Source organism: Balaenoptera acutorostrata, chromosome 3 (assembly GCF_949987535.1).
Source record: "Balaenoptera acutorostrata chromosome 3, mBalAcu1.1, whole genome shotgun sequence".
NCBI lineage: Eukaryota > Metazoa > Chordata > Mammalia > Artiodactyla > Balaenopteridae > Balaenoptera > Balaenoptera acutorostrata.
The window spans coordinates 152,601,100-152,622,087 of record NC_080066.1 but is presented as its reverse complement, the minus strand read 5'-3'; the positions used below and the strand labels follow the sequence as shown (position 1 = coordinate 152,622,087).

Genomic DNA, 20,988 nt, shown 5'->3' with positions numbered 1-20,988 from the left:
TGAATAATGTTTATATGAATAATGTTTCAAAAACATGGGTGTGCAATTGTCTCTTCAAGATCCTGCTTTAAATTCTCTTGGAAATGTACCCCAAAGTGAGATTGTTGGATCATATGATAATTCTATTTTTAATTTTTTGAGGAACCTCTGTACTGTTTTCCATAATGGCTACACCATTTCACACTCCCACCAACGGTGCACAAGGATTCCAATTTATCTACATCCTCAGCAACACTTGCTATTTTCTGTTTTTGTTTTTTGGCCCTGAGGCACGTGGGATCTTAGCTCCCCGACAAGGGACTGAACCCGCACCCCCTGCATTGGAAGGTGAAGTCTTAACCACTGGATCGCCAGGGAAGTCCCTTGTTTTTCTGATAGTAGCCATCTTAATGGGTGTGAAGTGATGACTTGGAGTTTTGATTTGCACTTCTCTTAAATGAGGAATTTTTTAAAGAAAAGTTTCAAGAACAGTACAAAGAATTCTTATATACTCTCCACCCAATTTTGCCACATTTGCTTTCCCTCTGTGATAAGTCTATCTAAATATATGTATATATGATACAGATGTTTGAAACTTTTTTCTAGAGCATGTGAAAAAAAGTCTAGGACATCATACCCCTGTACCCCGAAATATTTCAGTATGTATTTCCTAAGAAAAAGGACAATCTCTTAGAAGCACAGTACAATGATCAAAATTGGGAAATTTAACATTGATAAAATACTATTATTTAATCTATAGTCCATGTTCAAATTTTGCCATCAATTGTCCTAATGGTGTCCTTTTATTGTAACTTTCCTTTTCCTGGTCCAGGATGTAATCCCTGTTTATGATTACACTTAGTTGTCATATATCCTGGTCTCTTTAATCTGGAACAGTTTCTCAGTCTTTGTCTTTTATGATATCAAAGTTTTTGAAAAATACTGGCCAGGGTTGGAGTTGTCTGATGTTTCTTCATGAGAAGATTCAGGTTATGCCTTTTTGGCAGGCATACACTGCCTAAGTGATGATGTATCCTTGTCACTGCATCACATCATGAGGTGACTGACGTTAACTGTAATCAGCTGGTTAAGATTGTGTCTGCCAGGTTTCTCCACTTAAAAGTTACTATTTTTCCTTTTGTAATTATTAAGTATTTTGGGGGAAGATATTTTGAGACTATGCAAATATCCTTCTGCTCATCAAAATTTCACCCACTAGTTTTAGCATCCACTGTTGTTCTTGACTGAATCAATTATTACTCTGAAGCCAAATGGTGACTTTTCTAATTCCATCATTCCATGGAAATTTAATAATTTACTGCATTCCACTATAAGGAAAAACTTTGTATTCTCCCTTATTTACTTATTTAAATAAATTTATTTATTTTTGGCCATGTTGGGTCTTCGTTGCTGCGAGCAGGCTTTCTCTAGTTGTGGTGAGCAGGGGCTACTCTTCATTGCAGTGCACAGGCTTCTCATTGCGGTGGCTTCTCTTGTTGCAGAGCACAGGCTCTAGGTGTGCGGGCTTCAGTAGTTGTGGCACGTGGGCTCAGTAGTTGTGACTCATAGGCTCTAGAGCGCAGGCTCAGTAGTTGTGGCACACGGGATTAGTTGCTCCATGGCATGTGGGGTCTTCCCAGACCAGGGCTCAAACCTGTGTCCCCGGCATTGGCAGGAAGATTCCTAACCACTGCGCCACCAGGGAAGTCCCTCTCCCTTATTTAGTTATTTATTTATTTTCAAAAATTTATTTATTTATTTATTTATAGCTGTGTTGGGTCTTCGTTTCTGTGTGAGGGCTTTCTCTAGTTGCGGCAAGTGGGGGCCACTCTTCATTGCGGTGCGCGGGCCTCTCACTATCGCAGCCTCTCTTGTTGCGCGGCACAGGCTCCAGATGCGCAGGCTCAGTAGTTGTGGCTCACGGGCCCAGCCGCTCCGTGGCATGTGGGATCTTCCCAGACCAGGGCTCGAACCCGTGTCCCCTGCATTGGCAGGCGGATTCTCAACCACTGCGCCACCAGGGAAGCCCTCCCTTATTTATTAATGTATGTGTTTATCTATTAGTTGTATGCACTCACTTACTCATTTTATTCAGTTATAATTTATTACTGTCATTATTTATTTTGAATGTCCCAGATTTGGTCAATGGGAGCCCCTTCAAGCTACTCGCCGTGTCCTTTAATTTTTTTTTACTGACTCCTGTCACAAGATATTCCAAATTCATTTTTTAGTTCAAATTCATTTTTCACTCTCCCTGCTCCAGTCTTAAAATCGATCATTTCTCCAAGGATGCTGGTACGTTTTAGTAGGAAATCTGAGTAGCATTTTAAACTAAAAATTCCTTGACGTGGTTATAGAATCAGAAGATACAGAAGGGAAATACTGTTGTAAATAATCTTAGAATAGTTTAAGGAAACCCTGAAAATGTTTTAAAATAAATTGAGACAGTCCTCAGTCATGTAGGACAGGTGTAAAATATAATTAGATTTATTTTGTGTTGATTGAACAAAGCCTTAAGTACCAAAACCCGTAAGTGAAATCTCCTAATTTTTTCCAAGATATAATAGTTTTCAAAACACACTTCACTTCTAATATTTCTATAATTAACATGAAGTAAGACTATAAACAGTTTAAATAAAGTTTAAGCAAATAATGCATTTCTAGGATATAGTAGAATGAGTAACAAAACTCTAAGAGAGCTAATTGACCAGGGTATATTGAATCTATTTTACTTCTTCCTCCCAAAGTAGTTTCTTTGGTTTTAATGGGTATCTATGATTGTGAGAAAATGATGTATTTGCTACAGCCAGATGCTGGTCTTTGATACATGGAGGCAGATGAAAATCAGGAAATACCAGTGATACCGATAAATGCAGACCAATATCAATTAGCTAATGCAGACCACAAAGCTTCTATATAATGAATTCTGAAAATTATTTGCATGGCTGGCCTAAAGGTTTATTTTAGAATAATACTTTATAGCAGACAATTTTAATAATGCATACTATTCAAAGAGTAATTTTAAAAATGGAAGTCGCCTAGGAAAGAGGGTTAAAAAAAAGTAATGTACAAAAAAATTATACTTTATTTAATAAAACACACAAAATCCACACAAACGTTCAGTTGTCCGATTTCTCTGATATGTTTCCAATATCATCTTGATCTTAGTTTTGATTTCTATTAACTTTTTCAAAGCATTAGTGCAATCACAAGCCATTCATTCACGCATGCAAAAATATTTTAATGAGTGCCTACTATGTGCCAGGCCCATACTAGGTGCTGGAGATACAGCACTCAACGACAATTTAAAAAGGCCCCCAATTCTTTACTTCTGTGAGGTTTCATTCTAATTAGGAAAAGAGAAAATAAATACATAAGTAACATGCATATAGTATGACAGAAGGTAATAAATATTACAAAGAAAATAAAATAAGGGAGATGGTTTTAATTTTAAACAGGGTAGTGAGCGTCTCCCTGAAAATGTGGCATTTGAAAAAAATTATGGAATGATTCATGAATTTGCATGTCATCCTTATGTAGAAGAAATGCTCTGCATCACTCCAATATGTATACTGAAGCAAACACATAAAAACAATAAAAAATGGGTTAAGGAACATACAAAAGATGCTCAAGCGACTAGTAATCAGGAAAATACAAATTAAAGTGACATACCAATTTATACACATAAAATTGAGCAAAAATTATTAAGTATAATATCAAGTGTTCACAAAGATGTGGATAAATGGGAACTCACTTTAATACATTGCTTGTGAAAGTATAAATTGGTATAACCTCTTTGGAGTTCAATTTAAACCCTTGTGAAGTTGAAATTATGCATACCTCATAATATAGTAATTTAACTCCTAAGTGTCTACTCTAGAGAAACTCTCACACATGGGCACAAGCAGACATACACAAGAATGTTTACTGAAGGTCTATTTGTAATAATGAAAAAATGGAGTCTAACTGACCCATAGGGTGGTATGAACAAATAAATTTTGGTTTATTTATTTATTTGATGGAATATTATAAAGCAGTTAATAATGAATGAAAAAATAAAGCATGCTCATTATCAACTTCTTAAAAATGAACTGAATCATGTGATTTTTGTAAATATACCACAAAACATGTTTTATAAAAAAAAATAAGTTGCAAAAGATATGTACAATATGTCACTACTAACATAAATTTTAAAACAAGACTATAATATGTATTATTTGTGGATGTATAATACATAAATAGTAAAAATGCAAAAACATATATGGGAATGAAGCATGGTGTAAATTTCCTTGGGTGTCCATGGGACTCATACAGGCAGATGGGAAAGAGAAGAATTTAAGTCACACCTAAGTTCCACCCACTAGCTGTGAGACTTCAGGCAAGTTACCTGTCCTGAGAGTCAATTTCTTTTTCTGTTAAATGGGAATGACAATTTGTAGCTACAGGGGGTTATTAAAAGGATTAAATGACACAGCAGAGGTAAAGTACTTAGTATAGTGCCTGGCACAAACAGGGGCCCCAAAATGTTAGTTCCCTTCCCTTTTTTTCCCAGATCTAAAATGATAGCTCTACTCCCAACATTTCAACAAAGTTCAGTAAGATAAATTCAAGATTCAACAGGCCAAAAAGAAGAGATTCAACTTGCTGGGTTCATAACCATGTGATCACGGATTATCGGTGAATTGCTTTACAGATCATTAATTACTTAGATAGTTATCAGTATCATAAAGTATATATATAGGTCATATATCATGCTCTTGTTTTTAAAATAAAGTTGACCACAATGTTCCCTTAGGATCATCAATCTTTGTTTCAGGCAAGAAAACATGGGACAAGGCTGAAAATAAGAAAGAGCCAATTCTGACAGTAAAGCCATTCTGCAATAACATGTTGCTTCAAGGAGAGATAAAGTCAATTGAAGTGTCTTAACTATGTGATGAGATTTCAAGGAATTAAAATCCTTGAAATATATAACACACCAGTATAACCACAGAGGTAGTTTCTAAGGCTCAGGAGGGTTTCTACCTACATACCAGATTATCTTTCTCCTGATCCTGTTTCTTCAGGTAGTTCAATACAGACATTGTGTCTTTCTCCATTCTATACTGCTGTTTCTTTAATTCTTCATTACATTTTGCCAGTCTCTGGGAAGTATCACGATACTCAATCCTAGAGAGTTCTGTGACTTCCAGCCTGGCCTCCCAAAGGGAGGCATTGGCCTTGGCTCTCTCCATGGCAGATTCCTCAACTTTTATCATCTTCCTGCACAGGAAGAGGACATTGACAGCATATAACTATTTCTCTACTACAGTAGTATTACACCTTTCTCTTTATTGTTATTTGTTTTGCTTGGCATTTGCCTAGCATATATGAGCAAATACTGTTGGATAAATGAGTTAAGAAGAAATATATATGGTCTGTTAGCCTCAGTGTTTCTCATTGTTGATACGTGCACTGCAGATGCATGGTCAAAAACAGAAAACATATGCTAGTGAGTTCCAGGAATGTGATAAGCCCTTGGCACTTCTAAAAAATGCTAGACTAACTACACAGTTATACTTTAAAAAAAATCACACTGTAGAAGAATACTTATATAATACATTGGGGGAAAAAAGTTACAAATAAATTTGTATATTGGGCTATCATTTTATAAAGAAGAAAAAGAATATTCCAAAATGACAGTAGTGGTTATATTTGGATGATGGGACTACAGGTGGTTTTGTTTTGTCTGACTTCCCATGTTTCGTAAACTTTCTGTATTGAGCATGCATTATTCTCTTAAACAAGTTCTTTATAAACTTTGCAAGGATTTCCTTGTGGTCCCATATATAGTGTTGTTGGACAACGTGTATGACTCCAATGTGTCTAGGAACCACTAAGGTCATCCAATAGGTTTAGCAGCAATCTAGCAGCAACTCCAAGCCTGCAAAGCTTTAGTGCTAGCGCAATACTATCCACTTCAGAAATTCTGATCACTTTGCGGAAACATGAATAATTACCTGAATTGGTCAAATCCTTTATGTTTTCCTTTGAACCAAAAGGAATCCTTGAAAAAGCCCAAGGAACTACTTCAGTCACCCAGAGATCCTTTGGATGTCCACGATCATCTCAACCACATAGCTGAGATCGATCAGGCTACAGGCAAAAAATAATGAACCCAGAGCACTAGAGCATAGTTCTTGTGCGGGGGGGAGGGGGGAGATCCAAGTTGAAGCATACACAAGCAGACACCTTAATTTGTTTATTTAACAAATATTAAGCATCTGCTATGATCCAGGCTCTCTTCTAGGTGCTGGAGATATCTTGAATAATGCCTATTCTAGAGAAGCTTAAAGCCTTGAGCAGGGCTTCCCAACTACGAATATTCTGAGCTACACGATTCTTTGTTTAGAGTGGGGCTGGGGGTTGTCCTGTGCAGTGTAAGATATTTAACAGCATCCTTTGTCTCTTATCCACTAGAGGTCCCCAGATGTGACAACCAAAAATGTCTCCAGATATTAACAAACATCCCCTGGTAGCCAAAAATCACCCCAGTCTGAGAACCACTGGTCTAGAGCAGTGCCGTCCAACAGAATTTTCTGTGATGGTGTTAATGCTCTATATCTGGGCTGCCTAATACAGTCACCACTACTAGCCACATGTGCCTACTGAGGACATGCAATGTAGCCAGTAAAAATGAGGATCTGAATTTTTAATCTTATTTAATTTTAACTAATTTTAATAGCCACACGTGACCGGTGACTACCCTATTGGACAGCACAGGCCTAGAGGATCTTCAATATCCTAAAACATGTTATCTTGACCTTTACTTCTAGGGTCAGAACTAACCCTTCCTCCTCATTCTCAATTCTTTTTCCCTCCACTGGTACTTAACTTCATTCGGTCCTATGTTACTTCTGTTCTTTGGGAACTTATCTGCCTCCTCCTCCTCGTTCGTTAGCGCATTACACATAGGCAGGGACTGTGTCTAAGTTACTTCAGGGTCCCAAGCCTCACACTCTTGTCTTAGTTGAAGTAGTATGGTTTGGCGTGCATTTTGGTAATATCTGAACAATGGGGGCTGTCCTTCTCAGAAGCGGGGAGAGAGGAGGGTCCAGGAGGGGAGGCGGGAGGGCGCCAGTTGGCCCGCCCCTGAGAATCCCGGGAGGGTAGGCCCAGGGAGCAGGGACCCCAGGGTGTCTTCTCCTTACTTCTTCTTCTTGTCTTTGTCTTTGCCTTTACCTTTACCCTTCCCTTTCTTTTCGTCCTTTCCCTTCGATGGCATCTTGGCTTCTCCAGGGGCCCCGCTGCCGTTGTCGCCTCTCTGCGCCGCCCAGGACCGGCTCCATCTCAAGGACAACGGGCACACTGAACCCGTAACGATACGCGCGGGCCGCTGCCGGCGCTCAGAGAGCGCACGCGCCCGTGACGTAGTCCCGACACCGCCCCGCGGGGCCTAGCCCACTGGCCGGGCGCAGGGGACGGGGCGGAGATCGCGCCGAGGGCGGCGGGCGGCCGCCCCGTGGAGGCGCGCGCGCGCGGTGAGTGTGCGAGCGCGGACGTGCCAGAGCCAGCCGGGGGCCGGTGCTAGGAGGGCGGCGGGGCGGGCTGGGAGGCCGGAGCGGGCCAGCCCCGGGCGGCTGCGCGACGGTGGGGGCGCTCTCCCCTAAGGAGGCTTGGCTTCGCGGCCGTTCTCGCCGGCGCGCCGCGGTCGTCAGAGCGCCGCTCCCGCCGGGTTTGCAGTGTTTCGCGTCTCGCCCGTGCGTCCTCTCCTTCCCTCGCGCTGCAGCCACCGTGGCCGTCTCGCTCTCGTCCCTGCTCCGCCTCTCCCGAAGCTGCCCCCGACTCTTTGGGTTTCCTTCTCCCTTTTCTGGCTTTTAACTCTTGCTAATTCTGTAAGGGATGGCGCAGCCAACGGGCTTCCCAGGCCAAACATTTTTTGGTGAGGCAGTTGAGGACTCCCCTGAGGGGGGCTGGGGGTGAGGCGGGCAGCGCCTGCTGGCGTCGGAGAGCCTGGCGGGGAGAGAAGTGCTGCCCCCTGGGTTGGGAGAGGCTCCGGGGCCTCGAGGAGAGTCCTTGAAGAGGAGTGTTGCTGGGGTCAGGCCCTCGGTCCCGTTCTGTACTGTTGTGGCCGGCGCTGCCCGCCCAGGGCCAGCCCCGGATTCCCATTTGCTAATAAGCTCTTGCGTTCGCAGCCCTCTTTTTTTCTGCGAGTCGCGTAAAGTTGAAAGCTCATGCATTTTGGTGCGTTTTGGTTTTGGTTTGGTGCCCCCCTCCGCCCGCCCCCCCGCCCCCGCCAGCACACCAGTGAAAAGGAATAGTACTGAAAGGTACTGTTCGCCTTTTTCGGGGGAGGAGCTCTGTGCTTCTGCCTTCATTCCGTGAGTTAGTCGGGGAGTCACTGAGGAAGATAGGGAATTCTAGGTGCCGGGACAACAGTTAGAAAACTTGTGATTGAAGCTCTACTGTGCGTTATTCTCCCTTTCAAATTGAATTTTAAATTTCTTTAAAAACTTCATTGTGCATCTTCCTCCATTTCGCTAAGGAGAACTTAATCCCTACACCCTTTCCAGAGGTCTCTGATGCAAACCCCCCCCCCCCACCTTTTTTTTTCCACTTAATGTCGTTTCTGTTTCTGAATTAAGTGGTTAGGGGGAACATGCTGATTGGTGTTAATATTAATGAGCACTGGAAATCTTTTTAGCCATACCATCTGCTTGCATGATGGTGGCTTACCCTCTTCCTGGTGCTTTCCCCCCCTCTATTTGCATGTCACATTTCCTTGAGCCCATGGTGGAATTATCATACATTGAAGGGGTTTATTCTCATATAGAAGCTATAAAGTTATTGATTTTATGTGTCTAAGGTTCTGAACATGCACACTATTGATAACTTGCAGAAAAGAGGGTAGGGCATCTTCTGTCAGAGCCTTTACATTTGGAATTCATTCTAAAAAATTGGTTACTGTGAATATGAAAGTCAGTCCAAAACTTTTGTTGTCTGTAGACTCATTTATAAACATGAAAATTTGACTGTAACAAGATTATTTCTTAATATATATGCATAATACTTTACTTACATGTACATTATAGTTATTTTATTATACAGCATATTTTTATTGACTTTAAGTTTGATTTTGTAGTTAAAGCTGTTGTAACTTGAATACGACTAAGAGAAATGCCCAGATTCACACTGTAGTAGATGTAGTTCTAGAATCTGTAGTCTTCTGAACCTCCACATTCTCTGCCAAAGAACTGGATGTTATTATTCAGTCATATGTTTGTAAAAAACATCCAATGGTACAGACAGTAGAGTAGGAAGTTGCTATTTAGCAATTCATCTGGTAGCATTTCCTTTCATACTTTCTTGTAGGTAGTTTTACTATGAAGTTTATTTCGCTGAATAAATTTGCTTTGTTTTATTTAGTTAATTAATTTATTTTTGGCTGTGTTAGGGCTTCGTTGCTGTGTGCGGGCTTTCTCTAGTTGTGGCGAGCGGGGGCTACTCTTCCTTGTGGTTCGTGGGCTTCTCACTGTGGTGGCTTCTCGTTGCAGAGCACGGGCTGTAGAGCGCAGGCTCAGTAGTTGTGGCGCACGGGCTTAGTTACTCTGCAGCATGTGGGATCCTCCCAGACCAGGGCTCGAACCCGTGTCCCCTGCATTGGCAGGCGGATTCATAACCACTGTGCCACCAGGGAAGTCCCATGCTTTGTTTTATTGTTTAGAATGCTAATGCTTTTAAAACTTGGGATAAGCACTTAGTGTTTTGTTGACTTGGTTTTGTAATTCTTTTTTGCCCAGTTTGCATGGTGCCTGGTCAACATAGAAATGTGGAGTGTCTCGGCTGAATCCTCTTGCAGACAAGATCATTATGGTCCTGGTAGGTAGGGCAAGTATCTGGATGTGAGGTAACATCTCTGCTATCTTTTTTTTTTTTTTAACATCTTTATTGGAGTGTAATTGCTTTACAATGGTGTGTTCGTTTCTGCTTTATAACAAAGTGAATCAGTTATGCATATACATGTGTCCCCATATCGCTTCCCTCTTGAGTCTCCCTCCCTCCCACCCTCCCTATCCCACCCCTCTCACAAAGCACCGAGCTGATCTCCCTGTGCTATGCGGCTGCTTCCCACTAGCTATCTATTTTACGTTTGGTAGTGTATATATGTCCATGCCACTCTCTCACTTTGTCCCAGCTTACCCTTCCCCCTCCCCGTATCCTCAAGTCCATTCTCTAGTAGGTCAGTGTCTTTATTCCCGTCTTGCCACTAGGTTCTTCAAGACTATTTTTTTTTTTAGATTCCATATATATGTGTTAGCATACGGTATTTGTTTTTCTCTTTCTGACTTACTTCACTCTTTATGACAGACTCTAGGTCCATCCACCTCACTACAAATAACTCAATTTTGTTTCTTTTTATGGCTCAGTAATATTCCATTGTATATATGTGCCACATCTTCTTTATCCATTCATCTGTTGATGGACATTTAGGTTGCTTCTTTGTCTTGGCTATTGTAAATAGAGCTGTAATGAACATTTTGGTACATGACTCTTTTTGAATTATGGTTTTCTCAGGGTATATGCCCAGTAGTGGGATTGCTGGGTCGTATGGTAGTTCTAAAGCTGTAAATGTACTTCATTTGCTCCTGGGTTGGTTTTGTTTTGTTTTCCTGAATTGGATTTTCTGTCTTTGCCAAAGATGTTAACTTTTCTCTTGTCCCATTGATTGTAATACCATCAAGTGTGGAGTTGCTCAAAAAGCCAAATAAGAACTTAGGATTATATCTCAAAATACATATTATTTCTAATTTTTTCTTCCAATAGTTCCAGAATTGGGTTTACTCTCTAAAGTCATCTGTGACTTTATTCTGGTTTAGCTTGGAGACTGAGTTTCTACTCATAAATCATCCTTGAAGTTGCCTGATAGCTGGTGCTGTTTTATAAGTAGAAGAGACAAGGTGAACAGTTTTTGGTTTTGTTTTCACACACCCTTTAGAATCTTGGATGCATTTATTGTCATCTGAAGGAGACGGATCAATATTTCTGAATATCATGGAGAGTTACTTTCATCCTACTTTTTCATTACATGTGGTACAAATATAGAATTCTATTAAATAGCTATCATCTTGTGATATTGTTGCAGGAAGGGGGACGCCTTCCAGGCCCCGAGAGTGGGCTCTTGTCTAACACTCAGAAATGAATTGTCTGAGGAGACACACGTGCTGCCAAAGCAAGAGACTTTATTTGGAAGGGGCACCCGGGTGGAGAGCAGGAGGGTAAGGGAACCCAGGAAAACTGCTGTGCCACGTGGCTCACAGTCTCAGGTTTTATGGTAATGGGTTTAGTTTCTGGGTTGTCTCTGGCCAATCACTCTGACTCAGCGTCCTTCCTGGTGGCACATGCATCACTCAGCCAAGATGGATTCCAGTGAGGAGGATTCTGGGAGGTTGGTAGGACATATGGACTGGTGTCTCCTCTCTTCTTTTGACCTTTCCCGAATTCTTCCAGTTTGTGGTGGCTTGTTAGTTCTGCATTCCTTACCAGGACCTCCTGTTGCAAGATAACTCATGAAAATGGTTACTGTGGTGCCTGGCCAGGGTGGGCGGTTTCAGTCAGTGGTTCCCCTAACAATATAATGACTAGTTCACATCCCTACAGAGGATAAGGAATCCTGGAGATAAAGGATTTAATCTTACAAATTTTCAGATCAGTTTAACATTCACTGTTTTACTTATATACAGAATCTTTTTTTTTTTTTTTAATATAATTCCATTTATTTGAGATACCTATAGTAGTCAAATTCATAGAGATGGAAAGTAGAATGGTGACTGTCAGGGCTGGAAGGGGGAATGGGGAGTTGTTGTTTAATTGGGGGCGGAGTTTCAGTCTGGGGGATGAAAACAGTTCTGGAGATGGATGGTAGCAACAGTGGCGCAACAGTGTGAAGATACTTAATGCTAGTGAACTGTACACTTAAAAATGGCTTAAAAGGTCTATTTTATGCATATTTTACCTTAATTAAGAAAAGATCTGAGGTGTCACTTTACGGTTTCTCCTTTCCGTGTTTCTTTTTGCAAAATAAGCAGATGCACACCCAGCCAGTCCCTCCACTCCTGCCCTCCCTCCACGTCTCACGTTCACTTAAGACAGAGCTCCCCCTCGTCACCACTCTTCCTGTAGACTTTAGGCTCCTCTAGAAACGTATCCAATGTTATACAAAGACTATGGCGACCTGGGAGTTACTTCACTGCTGGGAGGAAAATTCCCAATTTCCAAGTGTTATTTCCAAATGTTCTATAAGAGTTGAAAACATAAAATAACATCCTACAATAGGACAGCAAGGTGGCCACTGAAATGAATATGACCCAGAGGTTGTGCCTAAAAGCATTCTCAGCCTGTAACCCCTCACTCCCTTCCTACACCCTTCTTACCATTCATTTGTGGGCTGCTCCCTATTTTAGATGGAACTCTTATGTCCTCACTCAATTCCTCATCATCCCACAAATCCTACTCATTCCCCTTCCCAATGCCCATTGTCTTCCAGGAGCCAAAATGTTGTGTGCATCCCTGCTCCAGACCCCTAAGGAATGACTGGACTTTCCCTTCTGCATCAGTTTTCTCCCAGGATGCTCCTCCCAGGAATTCCTGGGAATTCCCCCAACAAATCCAAGACCAAGGCCCTTGATTCTTCATGCACCTCCTTTCTTGGGTGCAACCACTACCCTCTTAGCTTTCCCACCCCCACCCCCGGGTGCTGCCAAATTATCCTCCGAAAACGTGGCTGCAGCTCGCCATGCCTTGCCCTGCTTATCTCATCACATCCTGCATTTGCCTGGGAGCTAAGATCCTCAGACTCTTGACTCCACACGATTTCCCCTTCTCTGAGGACGGTGCTCTGGCTACTCTTGGTTCCTACTGCCTCTTCCCACATCTGCCCTCCTCTCTCAGCCCTTTCCGGTCTGCAAACACATTCCACAGACACATTCCACCGCATCCCACGTGGCGGTTACCAGAGGTAAAGGAGAAGATCTTGCGAGGGTTGGTCGCTAACAGGCATTATCACAGATCTGCTTGCTCCAGGAAGTCTTTGGCAAATCACAGCTGATGCACATAAGACTCAGTTCAGACTGGACTGTGAATTCGTCCATAAGTATGTCCTCAAATGTCATCTCCCCACTCCCTCTTCCTCCCCTACTGTGATTTCGTTCCCCACGTGGGAAACTGCTTTTGCATGTCCCCAATGTGCCGGGCACGGGGCAGGTTTCCTTCGCCTTTCTTGTGCTGGGATTCTTTTGAATCTGCACTTTAAACCTTCTTCCCGTGACATTTGTTTCCTTTCACCACTTGAAGATCTCCCATTACGTCAGACAGCCTAATCTGAGGAAAACAGTCGTCACTATCACCACTTCATGTGCTTTTTTAATGGCACTGAAGCCACGGTGTGCCCTCTCCCATACACACGCGAACACATACGTGAGTGTGCACACACGTGTTCACATAATCTCGTTTAGCCCCTCACATGCGAATTCTTTTTTTTTTTTTTTTTTGGTTGGCATTATTCTTTTTTTTTTTTTCTTTTTTCCACACACACACACACACACACACACTGTATTTTATTTTTACAAGAGATAAATAGACTGACACCAAGCATTGTACATGGATGACCACAACAAAAGCAACAATGATTGCAATTACCAAACATGAAACACACTCATACTATGTCATAATATTGACATTCAGTCCAGTAATCCTCCACTGTAACAGCTCCTTTACTTTGCAGTGAAAATTGATTTGTATATTCTTTGCCTCTGAGTCCTTGTGGGATTTTTTTTTTTTTAATTCAGACAGAAAGTCACAAAAATTATACTCATCCTCATCAGTTCACTCAGTCCCATGTAATTAATTTTTTTTTTCATCTTGATCTTTTGTTAGCACTTTTATGAGTTCATCAGTTTTTCATTAGAGTTCTGAAAATGCTTATTCATTCAGTTCAGCAGTACAGTCAGTTACCAGAAACCTGTACTTGTCAGAGTCTTTTCCATGAATTTCTTGAAGATGAAACCCTTTTATAGGAACATATTTGCAAAATCATCAGAGTACACCCAGAACTGTCTGTAAATGACAAAAGACTTAAAAATGACCACGGTTAAAGATTTGATGAAAGTTCATAATAATGCAGTTGACAAGAAAATTAGTTATTTCTGAGATATACATTTTAAAGTAATAACTAGGATTATTACTTATAACATTATACCAGAACATATAAGATTTTTAGAAGTTTCCTGTAATGTCTGAAACATTTATATTAACATATTTCCATACATATTTCCATACAAATACAAATATAAGATTTTTAGAAATTTCATGTAATGTCTGAAACATTTATATTAACATATTTCCATACATATTTCCATACAAATGCAAATATAAGATTTTTAGAAATTTCATGTAATGTCTGAAACATTTATATTAACATATTTCCATACAAATAACCCAATGAAAGTTTAGTATTAGTTGTTTTGTTTGTTTTTTTATACTGCAGGTTCTTATTAGGCATCAGTTTTATACACATCAGTGTATACATGTCAATCCCAATCGCCCAATTCAGCACACCACCATCCCCACCTCACCGCAGTTTTCCCCCCTTGGTGTCCATATGTCCATTCTCTACATCTGTGTCTCAACTTCTGCCCTGCAAACTGGCTCATCTGTACCATTTTTCTAGGTTCCACATACATGCATTAATATACGATATTTGTTTTTCTCTTTCTGACTTACTTCACTCTGTATGACAGTCTCTAGATCCATCCACGTCTCAACAAATGACTCAATTTCGTTCCTTTTTATGGCTGAGTAATATTCCATTGTATATATGTACCACAACTTCTTTATCCATTCGTCTGTTGATGGGCATTTAGGTTGCTTCCATGACCTGGCTATTGTAAATAGTGCTGCAATGAACATTCGGGTGCATGTGTCTTTTTGAATTACGGTTTTCTCTGGGTATATGCCCAGTAGTGGGATTGCTGGGTCATATGGTAATTCTATTTTTAGTTTTTTAAGGAACCTCCATATTGTTCTCCATAGTGGCTGTATCAATTTACATTCCCACCAACAGTGCAAGAGGGTTCCCTTTTCTCCACACCCTCTCCAGCATTTGTTGTTTGTAGATTTTCTGATGATGCCCATTCTAACAGGAGTGAGGTGATACCTCATTGTAGTTTTGATTTGCATTTCTCTAATAATTAGTGATGTTGAGCATCTTTTCATGTGCTTCGTGGCCGTCTGTATGTCTTCTTTGGAGAAATGTCTATTTAGGTCTTCTGCCCATTTTTGGATTGGGGTGTTTGTTTCTTTGATATTGAGCTGAATGAGCTGTTTATATATTTTGGAGATTAATCCTTTGTCCGTTGATTCATTTGCAAATATTTTCTCCCATTCTGAGGGTTGTCTTTTCGTCTTGTTTATGGTTTCCTTTGCTGTGCAAAAGCTTTGAAGTTTCATTAGGTCCCATTTGTTTATTTTTGTTTTTATTTCCATTACTCTAGGAGGTGGATCAAAAAAGATCTTGCTGTGATTTATGTCAAAGAGTGTTCTTCCTATGTTTTCCTCTAAGAGTTTTATAGTGTCCAGTCTTATATTTAGGTCTCTAATCCATTTTGAGTTTATTTTTGTGTATGGTGTTAGGGAGTATTCTAATTTCATTCTTTTACATGTAGCTGTCCAGTTTTCCCAGCACCACTTATTGAAGAGACTGTCTTTTCTCCATTGTATATCTTTGCCTCCTTTGTCATAGATTAGTTGACCATAGGTGCGTGGGTTAATCTCTGGGCTTTCTATCTTATTCCATTGATCTACGTTTCTGTTTTTGTGCCAGTACCATATTGTCTTGATTACTGTAGCTTTGTAGTGTAGTCTGAAGTCAGGGAGTCTGATTCCTCCAGCTCCATTTTTTTGCCTCAAGACTGCTTTGGCTATTCGGGGTCTTTTGTGTCTCCATACAAATTTTAAGATGATTTGTTCTAGCTCCGTAAAAAATGCCATTGGTAATTTGATAGGGATTGCATTGAATCTGTAGATTGCTTTGGGTAGTATACTCATTTTCACAATGTTGATTCTTCCAATCCAAGAACATGGTATATCTCTCCATCTGTTGGTATCATCTTTAATTTCTTTCATCAGTGTCTTATAGTTTTCTGCATACAGGTCTTTTGTCTCCCTAGGTAGGTTTATTCCTAGGTATTTTATTCTTTTTGTTGCAATGGTAAATGGGAGTGTTTCCATAATTTCTCTTTCAGATTTTTCATCATTAGTGTATAGGAATGCAAGAGATTTCTGTGCATTAATTTTGTAACCTGCAACTTTACCATATTCATTAATTAGCTCTAGCAGTTTTCTGGTGGCAGTTTTAGGATTCTCTATGTATAGTATCATGTCATCCGCAAACAGTGACAGTTTTACTTCTTCTTTTCCAATTTGTATTCCTTTAATTTCTTTTTCTTCTCTGATTGCCGTGGCTAGGACTTCCAGAACTATGTTGAATAATAGTGGTGAGAGTGGACATCCTTGTCTCGTTCCTGATCTTAGAGGAAATGCTTTCAGTTTTTCACCATTGAGAATGATGTTTGCTGTGGGTTTGTCATATATGGCCTTTATTATGTTGAGGTAGGTTCCCTCTATGCCCACTTTCTGGAGAGTTTTTATCAGAAATGGGTGTTGAATTTTGTCAAAAGCTTTTTCTGCATCTATTGAGATGATCATATGGTTTTTATTCTTCAATTTGTTAATATGGTGTATCACATTGATTGATTTGCGTATATTGAAGAATCCTTGCATCCCTGGGATAAATCCCACTTGATCGTGGTGTATGATCCTTTTAATGTGTTGTTGGATTCTGTTTGCTAGTATTTTGTTGAGGATTTTTGCATCTATATTCATCAGTGATATTGGTCTGTAATTTTCTTTTTTTGTAGTGTCTTTGTCTGGTTTTGGTATCAGGGTGATGGTGGCCTCATAGAATGAGTTTGGGAGAGTTCCTTCCTCTGCAATTTTTTGGAAGAGTTTGAGAAGTATGGGTGTTAGCTCTTCTCTAAATGTTTGATAGAATTCACCTGTGAAGCCATCTGGTCCTGGACTTTTGTTTGTTGGAAGATTTTTAATCACAGTTTCAATTTCATTACTTGTGATTGGTCTGTTCATATTTTCTGTTTCTTCCTGATTCAGTCTTGGAAGGTTATACCTTTCTAAGAATTTGTCCATTTCTTCCAGGTTGTCCATTTTATTGGCATAAAGTTGCTTGTAGTAGTCTCTTAGGATGTTTTTTGTATTTCTGCGGTGTCTGTTGTAACTTCTCCTTTTTCATTTCTGATTTTATTGATTTGAGTCCTCTCCCTCTTTTTCTTGATGAGTCTGGCTAATGGCTTATCAATTTTGTTTATCTTCTCAAAGAACCAACTTTTAGTTTTATTGATCTTTGCTATTGTTTTCTTTGTTTCTATTTCATTTATTTCTGCTCTGATCTTTATGATTTCTTTCCTTCTGCTAACTTTGGGTTTTGTTTGTTCTTCTTTCTCTAGTTTCTTTAGGTGTAAGGTTAGATTGTTTACTTGAGATTTTTCTTGTTTCTTTAGGTAGGCTTGTATAGCTATAAACTTCCCTCTTAGAACCGCTTTTGCTGCATCCCATAGGTTTTGGGTCGTCGTGTTTTCATTGTCATTTGTCTCTAGGTATTTTTTTATTTCCTGTTTGATTTCTTCAGTGATCTCTTGGTTATTTAGTAATGTATTGTTTAGCCTCCATGTGTTTGTCTTTTTTACGTTTTTTTCCCTGTAATTCATTTCTAATCTCATAGCGTTGTGGTCAGAAAAGATGCTTGATATGATTTCAATTTTCTTAAATTTACTGAGGCTTGATTTGTGACCCAAGATGTGATCTATCCTGGAGAATGTTCCGTGCGCACTTGAGAAGAACGTGTAATCTGCCGTTTTTGGATGGAATGTCCTATATATATCAGTTAAATCTACCTGATCTATTGTGTCATTTAAAGCTTCTGTTTCCTTATTTATTTTCATTTTGGATGATCTGTCCATTGGTGTAAGTGAGGTGTTAAAGTCCCCCACTATTATTGTGTTACTGTCGATTTCCTCTTTTATAGCTGTTAGCAGTTGCCTTATGTATTGAGGTGCTCCTATGTTGGGTGCATATATATTTATAATTGTTATATCTTCTTCTTGGATTGATCCCTGGATCATTATGTAGTGTCCTTCCTTGTCTCTTGTAACATTCTTTATTTTAAAGTCTATTTTATCTGATATGAGTATAGCTACTCCAGCTTTCTTTTGATTTCCATTTGCATGGAATATCTTTTTCCATCCCCTCACTTTCAGTCTGTATGTGTCCCTAGGTCTGAAGTGGGTCTCTTGTAGACAGCATATACATGGGTCTTGTTTTTGTATCCATTCAGCCAGTCTATGTCTTTTGGTTGGGGCATTTAATCCATTCACGTTTAAGGTAATTATCGATATGTATGTTCCTATGACCATTTTCTTAATTGTTTTGGGTTTGTTTTTGTAGGTCCTTTTCTTCTCTTGTGTTTCCCACTTAGAGAAGTTCCTTTAGCATTTGTTGTAGCGCTGGTTTGGTGGTGCTGAATTCTCTTAGCTTTTGCTTGTCTGTAAAGGTTTTGATTTCTCCATCAAATCTAAATGAGATCCTTGCTGGGTAGAGTAATCTTGGTTGTAGGTTCTTCCCTTTCATCACTTTAAGTATATCATGCCACTCCCTTCTGGCTTGCAGAGTTTCTGCTGAGAAATCAGCTGTTAACCTTATGGGAGTTCCCTTGTATGTTATTTGTCGTTTTTCCCTTGCTGCTTTCAGTAATTTTTCTTTGTCTTTAATTTTTGCCACTTTGATTACTATGTGTCTCGGCGTGTTTCTCCTTGGGTTTATTCTGTATGGGACTCTCTGCGCTTCCTGGACTTGGGTGGCTATTTCCTTTCCCATGTTAGGGAAGTTTTCGACTATAATCTCTTCAAATATTTTCTCTGGTCCTTTCTCTCTCTCTTCTCCTTCTGGGACCCCTATAATGCGAATGTTGTTGCGTTTAATGTTGTCCCAGAGGTCTCTTAGGCTGTCTTCATTTCTTTTCATTCTTTTTTCTTTAGTCTCTTCCGCAGCAGTGAATTCCACCATTCTGTCTTCCAGGTCACTTATCCGTTCTTCTGCCTCAGTTATTCTGCTATTGATTCCTTCTAGTGTAGTTTTCATTTCAGTTATTGTATTGGTCATCTCTGTTTGTTTGTTCTTTAATTCTTCTAGGTCTTTGTTAATCATTTCTTGCATCTTCTCAATCTTTGCCTCCATTCTTATTCCGAGGTCCTGGATCATCTTCATTATCATTATTCTGAATTCTTTGTCTGGAAGGTTGCCTATCTCCACTTCATTTAGTTGTTTTTCTGGGGTTTTTTCTTGTTCCTTCATCTGGTACACAGCCCTCTGCCTTTTCATCTTCTCTGTCTTTCTGTAACTGTGGTTTTTGGTCCACAGGCTGCAGGATTGTAGTTTTTCTTGCTTCTGTTGTCTGCCCTCTGGTGGTTGAGGCTATCTAAGAGGCTTGATGGGAGGCTCTGGTGGTGGGTAGAGCTGACTGTTGCTGTGGCGGTCAGAGCTCAGTAAAACCTTAATCCACTGGACTGTTGATGGGTGGGGCTGGGTTCCCTCCCTGTTGCGTTGTTTTGCCTGAGGCAACCTGACACTGGAGCCTACCCGTGCTCTTTGGTGGGGTTAATGGCAGACTCTGGGAGGGCTCACGCCAAGGAGAACTTCCCAGGACCTCTGCTGCCAGTGTCCTTATCCCCACGGTGAAACAGAGCCACCACTTGCCTCTGCAGGACACCCCCCAACACCAGCAGGTACGTCTGGTTCAGTCTCCCCCAGGGTCACTGCTCCTTCCCCTGGGTCCCAATGCACACATTACTTTGTGTGTGCCCTCCAAGAGTGGGGTCTCTGTTTCCCCCAGTCCTGTCACAGTCCTGCAATCAATTCCCACTAGACTTCAAAGTCTGATTCTCTAGGAATTCCTCCTCCCGTTGCCGGACCCCCAGGTTGGGAAGCCTGACGTGGGGCTCAAAACCTTCACTCCAGTGGGTGGACTTCTGTGGTATAAGTGTTCTCCAGTCTGTGAGTCACCCACCCAGCAGTTATGGGATTTGATTTTACTCTGATTGCGCCCCTCCTACCGTCTCACTGTGGCTTCTCCTCTGTCCTTGGACGTGGGGTATCCTCCTTGGTGAAGTCCAGAGTCTTCCTGTCAATGATTGTCCAGCAGCCAGTTGTGATTCTGGTGCTCTCGCAAGAGGGAGTGAGAGCACGTCCTTCTACTCCGCCATCTTGGTTAATCCTCTATATACAGAATCTTTTACCACAGATTATTGTCTATTGGCAATTTATTTGCAAAATATTCAATTTTTATTAGTTGTCCTTTCTGACAAAACCATTACACAGGACTTAAAGTCAGGTGGTTTTTTTTGAATTGTATTTTATTTATTTTTTTCTACAGCAGGTTCTTATTAGTCATCCATTTTATACATATCAGTGTATACATGTCAATCCCAGTCTCCCAATTCATCCCACCACCACCTCCCCCCACACCGCTTTCCCCCCTTAAAGTCAGTTCTTTAAGAAAAGTTATATACCGGAACTTCCCTGTTGGTCCAGTGGTTAAGAATCTGCATTCCAATGCAAGGGACGCAGGTTCGATCCCTGGTCGGGGAACTAAGATCCCACGTGCCGCAAGGCAGCTAAGCCCATGCGCCACAGCTACTGAGCCCACGTGCTCTGGAGACCCTGTGCCGCAACTAGAGAGAATCCCGCATGCTGCAACGAAGAGCCTGCGCTGCAGCAAAGATCCCACGTGCCGCAACTGAGACCCGACGCAGCCAAATAAATAATAAATAAATAAGTTAAAGAGAAAAAAAAAGTTATATACCCAAATTTCAAGCCTGTTTATCTGCACTTTTCATTTCATGGATC

General features: G+C 40.7%; 2 protein-coding genes across 5 annotated transcripts in view; one reads left to right on the top strand and one right to left on the bottom strand.

Moving 5' to 3' along the window:
• BBOF1 (basal body orientation factor 1) overlaps positions 1-7,359 on the bottom strand; it is a 40,783-nt gene extending 33,424 nt beyond the window's left edge. For 2 of the 3 annotated variants that reach the window (XM_007184443.2, XM_007184444.2), the window contains exons 1-2: positions 7,170-7,359; positions 5,013-5,241 (exon numbers count right to left, since the gene is read on the bottom strand). In XM_007184443.2, the coding sequence (XP_007184505.1) occupies positions 5,013-5,241; positions 7,170-7,243 (303 nt within the window). In that variant the 5' untranslated portion in view covers positions 7,244-7,359. The remainder of the gene's footprint in view (positions 1-5,012; positions 5,242-7,169) is intronic. The other variant, XM_057542397.1, reaches the window with a different exon arrangement.
• The window catches only part of ENTPD5 (ectonucleoside triphosphate diphosphohydrolase 5 (inactive)), a 46,512-nt gene continuing 32,840 nt past the window's right edge, over positions 7,317-20,988 (top strand). Inside the window, exons 1-2 of one of the 2 annotated variants that reach the window (XM_057542402.1) lie at positions 7,317-7,499; positions 9,759-9,837. The gene's annotated coding sequence lies outside the window, so the exon portion shown is untranslated. Of the gene's footprint in view, positions 7,500-7,689; positions 7,719-9,758; positions 9,838-20,988 lie in introns of those variants that run through there. The other variant, XM_057542403.1, reaches the window with a different exon arrangement.